At 46.1% G+C, this 13,911-nt stretch overlaps 1 protein-coding gene across 1 annotated transcript; it reads right to left on the reverse strand.

Annotated features, from left to right (window-relative positions):
* Positions 1-12,345: 12,345 nt before the first annotated feature.
* On the reverse strand, positions 12,346-13,045 carry LOC116268063 (uncharacterized). The gene is made up of 2 exons (XM_031649887.1): positions 13,041-13,045; positions 12,346-12,961 (listed from the first exon to the last, which is right to left on the reverse strand). The coding sequence occupies exons 1-2, from the start codon at positions 13,043-13,045 to the stop codon at positions 12,346-12,348; spliced, it is 621 nt and encodes a 206-aa protein (XP_031505747.1).
* Positions 13,046-13,911: the final 866 nt, after the last annotated feature.

The raw sequence follows: 13,911 nt of genomic DNA on the forward strand, positions 1-13,911 counted from the left end.
CCGATTTTTTAGTTATTTCTTGAGCAGTCATCCTCGACGGGTGCACTACAGTCAAAAGATGAGATTGGTTGGTCAGAAGTTTGGATTCCTGGCTTAATCTTTCCTGAGTGCGTGCGTAGAGGATGAATATTTTGGGCTATTCCTTCAACCAGAAGGTGAGGAAATCCAGGATTTCTTCTTCGGAGATGAAATAGACCTGCTTCGCCTGCTCTGCGTTCATATCCTTGCACTTCTTGGCGTACTAAAGCAAATGGGGCCCACATCGACCTGAATCTCCGCAATTGGTTTTTTTAAGTAGTCAGTTCCTTGATGAACAATCAAGGTATGCTTGCTGGTGAAGAGCTCCACCAGGAAAGTGTGCATATTGCTGGTTTTATTCCTTTTATTATTCAGCCTCATCGATTATTTCCAAGTGCTTTTCGAGGACTTTTTGGTAATGAGCAGCCTAATCTCTGATGAACTTGGATACGCTGTTCTTATTCAACAGGAAATTGTATTCGCTTTGGTTGTTGACTTCAGCTTCCTCGATAAGTTTTGAGTCATTAGTGTCTCGGAGGTATCTGGACTCTATCTCATTCAAGCTTTTCTTCATGCATTCGAAGAACTACAAGCAGGATGGTTCATTTTGTTTGGATTAAAGCTCTGCTTTTTTGGATAGGTTTCAAAAGCTGTCCGAGAAGAATGGCGTCAAACCCGATTTACTTATTGAGCTCCAGTATGAGTTCCAAAGCCTTTAGGGGTGCTTTTTTCTTATCTTTTTAGATTTTTTTATAGATGGCTGCGAAATCATTGAGGTGGTATGTTTATTGCTCCATGTTAGCTGATTATATCGTATGGTTCAATTGTATAAAATTATTACGACCTTATCATTCCAATCATAACGAAAAAGAGAGGAGAAGGGAGGCGGTGCATATGGGAGGATAATGTTTTGATGGAAGTTCAGTTATTATTAAGTTTCGTTAATAATAGCTGAGAAATGATTCGCGTAAATCAGACATAAAATGCGAATAAAATAGTGGAGCTGCATTACAGAAATGCCTTTTACCAAGGAGAGATCAATAATAATCACTTCTAAGGCAGCGGAATTGTTTACTTCCACGACGACGGCCATCTGATTGCCTCCAATCACTTCCAAAACGGTCGCATCGACGGGCCTGCATTCTTCTATACGATCCCCATAATTACCATTTGGATAGTGGCGTGACAACACCCCATCTGGCCTTTCAGTTTTCTGCATAAGAGACACACTGCTCGTAGCTTAGTATACCAACGGGGGCATTCCGAAGGAAGCAAGGCATTCATCTTGCTGTAAGCCCACAACCTGGGAGTTATTGCGTAGGTGAAGTTCGGAGATAGCTGGTGGATCAAATAGAAAAGCGAAGTCTATTGCCTGGAGCACGTTTAAAGCCTTATCCGCAAGTGCAAGTTCAGCAGCAAGCAGGTTTAGCTTTCCCTCTTCAAGTTCATCAGTCATCGACTCAATGTTGCCCCCTTTAAGTTGAGAGTCATCAATAATGATGACTATTGGTTCGGAATCTAAGAGGGATTGTCTATTCGTTTCGATAATTCATACCAAATTATAGGGAAAAAGTCCAAAATATGTAAAAGAAGCGAATAGAAACTGGAACAACTAAGCCCATCAAGGTGGGCAGGTATACAACAGTAGCCTTCTTGCTAAAGATGAATCGAATTTTAAAATAAGGCCTTGAAAGACCCTTCCAGGCCTTACTTCGAAAGATTATCCAAAATGCTCAATCAAAACATGATAAAAGCAATGGTTTCCGGCTTCATCAAGGATAGCAGCAATACCAATCTTACCAAATCTCGTCGACTGTTAGGCAATAATGAGGAAATATCGATACGAGCATAAAAGACAGAGAGCAAATAAATCTAATCTAAACTTTTGGAAACTTCAGCATTCGTGCAAGAACCTTAAAAGATAAACAAAACAATTGAAAGCCGTTAATAACCTTCGATTATCCATCTGTAGCAATCTAAAGAAAGTGCAAAAAGTGGAAATCTATCATCACAAAGACAAAAACTAAGCTATGCGGAAATAGGATCTAACTTTGTAAACTCTAAATTAGTGAGACAGCCAATCAAACTTTTTTCTTTTCAGGAATCTCCCACAAAAAACTATCTAATATAAAAGAGAGGAATTTCAACCGATTACACATTTCAAACATTAATAGCAAACCACTCCTCAAAAGAAATAATCAACATTTATTTATCATCCACAATAACTATAGAAAAAATAAACTTCAGATTAGCTTTATCTTTCAAAAACCAATAATTCAAATAATAGCTCCAGTTATGATGCTCATAAGATACAGTAATCCTCATCAGTCAAAAAATCAAAAAGAAAAATATTCTAATAACACACTATTAAGAACTAATCCAAAGAGTTTTCGCCAAGCCATAGCAAATAACCTTCTCAAAATAGAAGCAGACACAAGATATTCAAGACTCCCAAATAGACTAAGAAGGAACCATCTATCATTGACTTTGCGAAGAGCGAAAGCAGTATCGTGAATTAGAGATCAGCCAGTCCCATCCTCTCCCTCAAGTCAGATGCACTAAGGACTCAAAAGCAAAAGATGATACTGTTCAAGCCTAATAACTTCCGATTTAAAAGAAGACTAAACGCTAAGTTGGAAACAAAAGTCAAACAAGAAGTGAATTCGAGGGAAGGAAGCGCGCTCTCACCGAATTCTAAGTGGAAAGTGATATAGTCAGTGAAGACATGAGCAATCTCGCCAATCTAAAGGCAGTAGCACCGGATACGTCGTCGAATCTCCCAACAAAAAGCTCAAAAAGCACAATGTAGTGTATAAGGATGAAAAGTAATAGCAAAGAAGCTCGCAGAAAGGAAAACACTACGACAACAGTCCTTACCTAGCCCAGCTCAACAAGGTTTAATTCGTAAGAATCCCCCTACGCCCGCATTCACCCTCAGTGCAGCCAAATAAAAAAACCTCAAAGACAAGAGATACCATTATCTATGATAATGCATATGAGATAGATCATTGGGACATCTCCATAACTTGTATTTTGGGCAAATTAATGAACAATTCTTTTTTGGACTTTAGGCATTTTTACAGCTGGTGGCCTTCTAGGTTGGCGTAGGTGCGCTGGAGGGACTTCTATTTTTATTTTTTCTCTATCATTGCCACAATCTATTCTAATCTTTGCTGTTTACTAATTGATGGTTTAAATGGCATCGCGTATTTGCTTTTTTCAATCTATAACTTGATCGTAGTTGGCTGGGGGGACTATGTCAATGTCCTTCTCAGGAATTCCGACTCGTGAGTGAGAGAAGGTTGGGTGTTTGGTGGTAAAGGATGTATGGTTTTTTTTGAGGTGAAATTTCTAGTGAGGTTGAGCTCTGGCCTGCGACTTTGTATGGAGCGTCGAAAGGGTACAAGTTTATAATCTTCGTGAGTGCTATGTATGCTGTGGTAGCGTTGCGGTTTGTATATGGTGCACTCCTTTAAGTCCCTTTTTAGGTCATAGCTGGGAAACATCTACTTTAGCTGAAAAGTTTCATTCATTATTATGTGCTCGGGGGATAGAGTGGTAATTTGCACTTTTCTTTCTTCTTGGGAGGCTAGTGGGCTTTGATTAATTCTATTGGACAGCTTCAAAGAGGCCTTGTGCCTTCTTTTCTAAAGAAAACGCTAAAGATTGAATGGAGATTTGGTGGGTGGGGATTGGGCTTTACTTGTTTCTTTTTTGGTGGATTGAAACTGGATGATGATGTTGCGGGGAAGCTATTCGTCGTGACTCCAGGGGGTGAGTTGATTCTCATTTTATTATTAAATCTCCATTAATAAATATGATCATCCCCTTACATCTTACAAAACTGCAATATTTCGAGCCAAAAACTAAAGCAAATATGCACGTTTGGCTGTTAGACTATGGACGCCATGATTGTTTGAAAAGCTCTTTTGATAAAGGTTATAAAACTATACAGATCAAGCAATCTATTGCCTTGTTCCATTGTCAAAGTAGCACTCCGTCTTCTCTCCCTCGGCGGTGATCTCCACGCCCTGACCGTGCCGCTTCCCCTTCAGCCAGTTCCCCTCGTAGCGTGACCCATCCACGTTTTGGTACACCCCGAATCCGCTCTTTTCGCCGAACTCGTACCGCCCCTCGTAGTAATTGCCTGAGCTCCAGGTGTACTTGCCCTGCCCGTGGTACTCGCCGTCTCTAAAATCGCCCTCGTAGGTGTGGGTGGTGGATTTGAATATGCCGTGACCGTGGAACTTGCCATTGAGGAACTCGCCTTCAAACTCGTTGCCGTTGTCAAAGACGATGCGTCCGTGACCGTTCTTGAGGTTGTTGTGAAACTGCCCTCGTAGACGTACTGGCCTACCTTCTGGAGCGCCCTCTCCCTCGAACCGGTGGTTGCAGAACTCGCCCTCGTAGATCTCCTTTCCGTTTTGGGAAGTATACTTTCCGGAGATCAGCTCGTTATCCTTGAAAACGCCGGAGTAGGTAGCTCCGTTTTGCTGGTATGTGCCATGACCGCAGGCGCGATCGTTCTCCCAGCTCCCTCGTAGAAGCTGCCCTGTGGCCACTCCATGCGACCCTGACCGTGCCTGACGGCTCCCACAGCTTCTCCCACGTAGACTTCTCCAGTATCATACGTGATGCGGAATTTCTTATCGGGGAGGGCTTCGATCTTGGGTCCTGAGGCGGGCCGGGGTTATTTGGGGCCATTGACGTTGATGCTGACGGCGGTGCGTGAGGGCGTGGCTAGGGATTTGCTGTTATCCTTCTGCGAGAAGGTTTCACACTCTTTGCAAATCGGATTGTTTCCCATTAAAATAATAAAAAGTGATGGGAGGATCGGAGCTCCCATTTTCGGACCGTTGTTGTGAAATCCAAGGATTGTTTAAATTTTTAGATTGGGATGGGCTGGTGTTTATATTAGTTTGATGCTGTAAGGGAAGTAGCTGGAGAAATTGCTCGATATCCTGAGCGTGAAGGAACAAACGCTGGATGAAATTGAAGGACAGTTCCTCACGTCGTTCAGCTAAAGCATCTCGGTGTTTAATGCCTCCTTCGCCATGAGCAACCTGCTCAACCTCAATGTGCATCTACACTCACACAGCTTCTGAGTAGCCAGCAGCGCATCATCGCCCTCTTCCTGCTGATCGAGAACTTCAAGTCGGAAGGATTCAAGCGCCACCCTTTCGGCGCCACCATCCTCAACATCTCCCTCAGGACAACTGAGCCCTACGAGCGCAGGATGATCGCCGATCTCGTCATCGACTCCAAGCGCGAAAGAGTAAAACAATAACCACGCAGTATAGCAAGTTCAAAATCGAAGGGCTCTTCGACGAAGAACAGGTCCTCATCTAGATGGCCGAAGAAAGACCCGAAATTAAAAAACTTCGAGATTAGTTCATCGCTGCACTGCCCAAAGTACCACTTGTACGACCAAGGTTTCCCAATCGAAGCGAAGCGAGGTCCATACTGTGGTTTCTGACTTTAACTAGCGAGATAAGAAGTACTTTGCGCCATAGACCTAAGTATCCCGCGCATCCATCCGTTCCAGGAGGTGTCAATGAGGGCTTCAACGTGGGCTTCATGCGACCAGTGCCGCCTTCCTCCCAGTTCCCCCTCTGAGTTCAACTGGCTCTCTCCCGGCATCGTAGCGGATGTGCACTGGGACAACACTGCAGAGATCGAGAAGAAATGCAGAAGTGCAGACAGATCATCAACAAGGGACTGGACCACCACCTGACCAAGGACTAGGCCACCGAGATCGATCGCAGTCTGGAGATCGAGCCCTACGCTGTCCTTAACCTCAACATCAGTTGCGAAAACTTGAACCTGCTCATCAAGAACAACCCCTTTGTGGCTGTCAGTTTCCTCGTGAAGATGGCTAACTACCCCTCATCGCAGACTACCTGGAAAGCATCCTCGCCAGTCCCATCAGTCTCAACTCGATTGACGTCATCTCCAGACTCACCAAGGCTGCGCGCATCCCCAGCGAATACCTCGAGACCTACACCCTCAAGAACATGAAAGAGGCCATCGCTATTCCCGAAAACCACAAGGACAGGGCAAAGATGTCAAGAGTGATTGCGACGTTTATCCGGTCGCTGATGAAGAACAAAGTGCTGGACATCAGCAAGTACGAGGAGGAGTTGGCTGATTTCGTCAACGCTTTTGTGGAGATCTAGGAGATCCAGGCCCTGAGGAAATTGCTGTCAGTGAAGAATGAGTGATGTTGAGTACAGTCGAGTCAATCACTTATCATATCATCCTTATCACACCCCAAACATCTTTCATCAGTAACCCATCCTTTCTTTTTGGTTCACTTCTACTTGTCTATTTGTTTTTGCTCGGATGGTCGCAATGTGGATAAAGCTTGGAGCTGATTGCAATATGATGTTTTATTTGATTTATTGATTATTTGAAGATGAGCGATAACAAAAGCAATTCGAGCCGCCATCGCGACCACCCTTTCGAAAATCAGGAAAGCTCCAACTTCCAAGAGCCAACCAGTTCTCAGATATAGAGAAACCCAAAAAAAAGCCATAATAGGTCCCCGAAGAACCGCCCAAACCCAACCCAGCATAGAACTTTGTCGATAAGAGCAAATCCCTCAAGCGGGTCGAAAGCGGAGAGGAAATAGTAAAGGCGCGCAACGTGGAGAGCAGTCCCAACGATAAACGCAATTCTGGAATCGTTATCCGCATAAAATCGTTGGAAGAAGTGGGATACTTGCCAGCAGTAACGTTAAACCTATGTAGAAAGTACTGATCGAGATCAGGAACGAGACCAATCCCAACGGAGTGGACCGTGAGGATGCTGGAACTAGACAGACCAAACTAGTGGCCAAGCACGACCCCACCTGGGACGAGGACTTCTATTACAACAACAACGTCGTCCTCGACGACAACATCACCTTCATCCTCAGGGGAGAGAAGCAGGAAGAACACGCCAGAACAGAAGTCCGCAATCTCTCCCTCCTCCGCAAGTCCAATTCGCAGAAACAGTAATTGGATGACTCCACAATCGGTAAGTATAGAGTAATCTAGAACGTTAGCTGGTGAAATTGGAGCTCAAGCATGACGATGTGGTCATCGCTAACCTCCTCATCGAGATTAGCTTCTACGAAGAGAAGATATCTTGGGAGGCGTGCTAATGCCTGTTCTTTCGCTGCGTCCTCCACCCAACTTCGTGGCCAAGTACAACGCAATCGATACCTATAACCCTGAGTTTGGAAGCAAGGTTGGATCGAAAGCCAACTGCTTCAATTCTACGATGCAGGCATGCTGCCAGGGTTCGATAATGTGGAGGTGTTTCCGCCTAAAATCAAACGCAGGAATGAAAGAAAGCCAGTCAGAGAAGTGAGTGATCACTATGTCCATTCATCTCCATCCCATATAATCAAATCATCATACAAACCGCTTTTTTCACGATCATTATCATTCGTTTAAGATGTCTTCACTCTCCATGCACTCTCTATTGATAGCCATCCATTAGTAATAGATCAATAGAGAACAAGTGATTGAGTACCTAAAGTGTTTACATATTAAATATTAATTGAGAATGATCTACAAGCATGTGGAAAAGGCTATCGACTAAAGCGAAAACTACCCCGGATGGAAGGATACCCTGCTGAGACCATTCCTGCTGGGAGTGGCCTTCGGTACAGGCTGCTACATCGCCAAAGTCATCCTCCAATGCCCCCTCATGAGCGACATAATGACATGGCCGAGCGCGGCGCCAAGCTGAGGAGAGGAATATGACCTGATTGGATGATTTATGACTGTATGGTCTTGCATATTAGGGAATGTAGTGACTACAAGGATAAAGAAATGAGGGTCACTCGGTCTGCATCGACTTGGAGATCTCATCGTCTGAGACTGACTTCTCCACGTAGTCGGCCACTTTGAATCGGTTGGCAGGCAGGGTGTTGTCCGGCAGCCACACCAAGTGCTGCAGAGTATCGTATTCCCGCTCCCGGATGAGGGAGGTATAGGCCTTGAATTCCTTTGAATGCACCATTGCGTTTTCGTATTAGAGACATTCGCTGGTCTGCAGGACCTTCTCACGCGGATCAGGGAGATGAGAGGGACTGGCATTGATAGGCTCATGGCGCATCGATATTGAACCTTGATAAACATATTATACATTGTTTTTGGAGCGGATTACCTACTCATAGTTGTGGCGTTGCAACTAGTTGAAAGTGGCCAAGGGGATGCGCCCATCCAGGTAGTCTAACAGCAAGGCAACGTTCTCGAGATTCTTGATAACTAGGTCGAAATATCCTTCACAACTGAACCCCCTATGTTACATTGCGCTTACTCGAAGAGAGGCATTCTAAACTTTAGACACTAGATAATGAAGTCCTCAGAGCTGTATCCGAACATCTCCATCATGGCTAGCGATACCACTAACCGATTCGACGAGATCTTGCAGATGTAGGCAGCGTGGCCCAGTGAATCCAAGTAAGCAATTGCATCCGCATTCATATTTGCACTACGAGCTGATTCAGGCCGGCTGAACGATACCCTCCTCTCGATATCTTGAAGGTAGCTGGCAAGGACCTGGAAACGTGAATCAGGGTCCTATTTGTAGCGAGCGATGACTTCAGGGCTGGGTTACAGATGGGATACACAGAGGCACTATTGGGGTGGTGGTCACCAAGGTGGATGATGAGGTAGTGGTCTGTGGCTTCGATGCGCTTGAGATTTTTGTGATAGAAGTAGGTCTTGATGAAAGACTCATCATGATGCGGGTCGCGAATGGCGCGCTAATTGATGGCCATCATCTGGGTTATAATAGTTGCACATTATAGAAATTGAGGACGTGAGTCGTTTCCCCGCTTTCCCTGGCTCTCTTCTGGTAGAAATTCTCTCTTTGGCGCATTCTTTTCTTCTTCATGGATCTTTTTTAGAGGAAAGTTACTTTTTATGGATGGGAGGGGTTCGGGCGTGCGGTGCTGGGGGGCGGTTGAAGCGGTCTACTGCATTTTTTATTTCTGATTTCACCTTTTCTCTGATTGGCATGCGCGTTTCTCTCTTAGTATAACACTAGATAATTATTTTCCCGATGAGAAATAGCCCGTTAATATATCCTCCACTTACAGTCAAAGTATTAAAAAAAATAGGAAAAGAAAAACAACGAAAAATGAAATAGATCTACATGCCAGGAAGCTAAAGGGAAAAAATAAGAAAAAAGAAGTGATTGGAAGTTAATGGAAGTGGGTATTATCGGTTGAGGGGTACGGAGATCAACAATAGGCTTTATTTTCTTTTTTTGCCGGTAGATATGAATAAAAAAATTGGTATATTACAGGGAAAATCTACATTTTACCTATCATAACATTACATTTGAATTATCGTTAGTCCATCTTTCCTCCAAAAAACGATGGCCTTGGGGGTATGATTGCCTTTTGCAAGGGGGAGAGGGGCAAATAGCCACTTTATAATTGATTGATGCAGAAAGATAGTCCCCCCCATGAAAATACCTTCTCCATCGAGTTCGAAGAGTGGACCACCCTCCAATCGCTCCTTGCCAAGCACTCGGGAACCTCCCTCACCAACTCCTTCTGGAAGCGCCACGAAAAGGCACTAGCGCAATTCGTGTTTGTATTTCGCATGAACTACGAAGACGAAAAGTGGAAGTAATGCACAATCAATCCAGATTGAGACGAACCTTTCCCGAACTGCTCTCCTTCGAGAAAGCGATGATCAAGCGCTACGATAAAGATATCCCCCACTTTCCCCTACAGAAGGAGCATGAGATCAGCATCGACACCATTGACAAGCTGTCAGAGTTCCTCATCTTCTTCCTCAAAAAAGTTGTCAACACTGCCTTCTACGACCCAGAAGTGCAGGCCTTCCTCGATATCCTCCCCGAAAGGTTCGGTAACTCTTCCCTCAAGAAGGACACGGCGTCATTTTCGGAGAATTCCAGCTAAGGAAACTTTCAGGAGGCCGATACAACTAAAAATCGTACTGCAAGTCCCTCAGGCATTGCCTTTGCCCGTGCGCACGCACCTGGCGCTCACGCTTCTTTACTGTGACGACAACGGCGTTTTCTACAGTAAGGTGAGGAGGAGTTTCGAAGTGAGGGATATGCTTATCTACTGCAACAGGTTCAAGATGTTCATCGGCAAGCAGGAAACCGAGGATGAATTGGGATCACTCTCAAGTCGCGCAGAGGGAACTCGCATTAGTTGCCCCAGATGTTTCAACTTTTGTGCTCTTTGTCACCGCCATGCGAGAAGCACTCGAGAATTCCCCCTCACCAAGGAACATCCCTTCGGAAGCTTCTCCCCCGTTCGCAATAACTGCTCCACCGTCTTTTACGCGGACGGAGAGGGGTATTTTCGAGATGTTTACCTGTAGCTCAAAAACGCGAAGAAGTACGTATACATCACAGACTGGATGATCACGCCCTACTTCAACTTGTCAGGAGGGAAGGCTAGGGAGAGGGGAGGGAGGCCAGTGAAGTCACTGAGTTCAGACTGGACAAAGTCTGGAGGAGGCGCGGGGAGAGGAGTGTCAATCTACATTATCCTCTACCAGGAGCCCAAAGTGGCCATCAACAACGACAGCGAATACGCAGAGAATACTGTCTCGCCTGCACCGCAACATCAAGGTGATTCGCCACCCAAACTACTCGTCATTCCCTTCTTCTGGAGCCACCACGAGAAGCTGGTACTGATCGACCAGCGCATTGCCTTCATCGGCGGCCTTGATATCTGCTATGGACGGTGGGATACATCCGACCACTTCCTGACCAACGACCACAACTTGTGGAGCGGCGCCGATTTCTGCAATCTGCGCATTACTGACATCTACTTTCCACGCAACTTCATGATGTGCAGTCTCGATCCACGCACACAGCCACGCATGCCTTGGCACGATGTCGCCATACAACTCAGAGGTGCATCCGTGCATGATCTTGCAAGGCACTTCACTGGCTACTGGAATTTCGTAACAAGTCAAATGGACATGGACGACCAAGAGTTGCTGACCATCTCAGGGAGGCAGACCTACCATTTCCATTCAGGCAGCAGTGGCGAAGACACCCGCGACAACAAGGTGCTGCCGATGATGGACAAGCGCAAAGATACAGCCGATATCGAGTCATAGTTGGTCGACAATCTCATCGAAGAGGAATACTATGAGAAGTACCTGAACGAGAACGTGCTGAGGGTGGGTTCTCTGCAGATCCCCCGCATGCACGTCATCAAGGAGAACATCAAGGCCATGCCGCGCAAGCTAATCGAGCTGATTACGTAATCCAAAGAAGAGAACCGCTTCCTTTTGGTCGCCAACGAGGCCGAAGACACCAGAGAGGGTACCAATCGCCCAAATTAGGCCGCTATTCCCACCAGTTTCTACGCAGCGCTGCAACCTGGAGCCAGGGACTCATGCAAAAAGAACAAAGCATCTACGAGGCCTACCTCCATCTCATCGAAACCGCAGAACACTTCATTTACATCGAGAATCAGTTTTTCATCTGTAAGGAAAACCTGATCGTCGAAAGACTGGCATAGAGGATCAGCAAAGCACATGCCTTGAAAAAACCATTCAAAGTTGTCATCTTCATCCCCTTACTTCCTGGCTTTTAGGGCGACGTCAGGGAGGAGAAGTCAGCAGTGATGCGAATCCAGCTCTACTGGGAGTACTGGACTATATGCCGATCAAGCAAATCGCTTTTTCGCAGATTGGCACACGTCAAGCCTCTTGAACAGTATTTGCAATTTTTCAGTCTCCGCCAGCATGGCTCCACCCATGAGAAACTACCACTCACTGAGATCCTCTACATCCACTCCAAATTGATGATAGTCGACGACATGCGCATGATTATCGGAAGCGCAAACATCAATGACGCAGTCTTTTAGGCTAGCGTGATTCAGAAATGCCCTGTATATTCGGGAGCAGCAGCCAGTAGCTTCACCCTTCGGCTGGGAAGTATCGCCTGGCATCCAGGACTTCAGGATCCGCCTCTATGAGGAACATTTCGGCAACACGGGGGACTTTCCGCCAATCCCCTCAACGAGGAGCTATGGAGGATGTGCCAGCTGCGAGCGAAGACCAATACGCTCATCTACAGAGAAGTCTTCGGCTGCTACCCCGACGACACCATGCGCAACTTCGGCCAAATAGAGGAAGTCTACCAGAAGAGCAGACTGGAAAACTATGAAAAACGCAAGGAGGAAATCGTAGGCCATGTGGTGGAACTGCCACTACGATTTCTTTAAGAGTAAAATCTCAATCTCTCCGCAAAGGAGAAGGAATACTTCCTGCCCCTTATCTTCTTTACCTGATTTATCCTATAAGAGTGCAATCTATAACATATGGATGATCATTGCTCGATGGTGACGGCGGCGTACTCGGGGAAGAACCTGCCCTTGAAGGCTTTTGGCTGTTCGTAGTACTTCTTTATCTGGGGAAGATCGTTGAACTCTGCACGGATCCTGCCCAGGAAGGAGAAGGCCTTGAAGTCTTCGGGGAAAAGGCGCTCGATGTAGTGGGAATCCTCGGCAACGACGAAGTCGGCAAGAGTGAGGTAGCCGAGAACGAACTTGTTTTCGCCCACAAACTTGTCCAGTTGTTCCAACTTGGGGCGATACTTTTCGATGACTGCAGTCTTAGCGGTTTCCCATTCCTTGTTGAAGAAGAGGCCCTTGGCAGCACCGGCGATTTCGGTAAAGATGGAGAGGAAGCTTTCCAGCTTGGCTTTTTCCTTGGCGTCCTTCCCGAGCAGCTCAGCGGGTCCCCAACGGTCGATGATGTAGCGTTGGATGGCGCCAGACTCAGTGATGTTGTATTCGCCGTCGACGAGGTATGGCAGGTTGGGGAAGTCGAGACCAAGGTGCAGCTTGTCCTCCTTGAACCAGTGGTCAGGGTTCTCGTAGTGGTAGTCTTCGAACTGGACTCCTGCGTAAGATAGCAACAGTCTTGGCACTTGAGCCAAGCCTCTGATTTTCCAGTATGCCAGCTTAACATGATGGAATTTGGGCTGGACGCGAGGAAGCGAGGCAAGAAGGGCTCGATAACTGCATCAGGGCGCTTATAGTAGGCCTAAATGCTTGGCAGTTCCTCGAAGTTGCGCCTGATCCGCCACCAGAAAAGATAATGCCTGTGCTCGGATGGGAAAATAGCCTCGAAGTAGTACAGGTACTCTGCCAGGTAGAAATCGACGATAGTCAAATAGCCAAGAGCGAATTCGCGGTCCCCAACAAATTGCTTGATGTAATCGATCTTAGGCTTGATCTTGGGGAATGTCTAGTTCCTGGCGTGCTCCCACTGGGCGTTTCCGAAGAGTTTGCGAAGCTCATTGAAGAAGTCGCTGATCACTCCCAACAAGTTTTCAACATGCCCCTCATCCTGCAAATTCTTTCCAAGCAGGTCGGTGCGGCCGGATCTGTTGACGATGTACTTGGCGATGGCTGCGGATTAGGTGAGTTTGAATTCTCCATCGATGAGGTAGGGGATGTTGGGGAAGTCGAAGCCTAGATTTTTCTTGTCTTGTTCGAACCACTGGTCCTTGGTGGCGAACTCATATTATACCTCCTGGAAGGGGATGCCAGTTTCGGAGAGGAGAAGCCTGCTGACTTGCGCAAGTCCTCGTATCTTCCAATAGCCGATAGTGACTGTTGTCATAAGATATGGTATTATAACCACCCACACGTAATAGCCACACTTATATATCCTGAAGATAAGTGATCATCGAAATTGTTGAATGATGCTAGCTTCCATGATATGGGGATAATTAGAGCTTTGATTGAGAACGGTATTGAATCTTTATTGCAAAATGAATATAATATCATATGATTGTTGATCAGACTTGGGGTTGGGGTTGGGGTTGGGGTTGGGGTTGGGGTTGGGGTTGGGGTTGGGGTTGGGGTTGGGTTGGGGTTGGGGTTGG

The sequence above is a fragment of the Nymphaea colorata genome, unplaced genomic scaffold (genome assembly GCF_008831285.2).
Source record: "Nymphaea colorata isolate Beijing-Zhang1983 unplaced genomic scaffold, ASM883128v2 scaffold0086, whole genome shotgun sequence".
Lineage (NCBI taxonomy): Eukaryota > Viridiplantae > Streptophyta > Magnoliopsida > Nymphaeales > Nymphaeaceae > Nymphaea > Nymphaea colorata.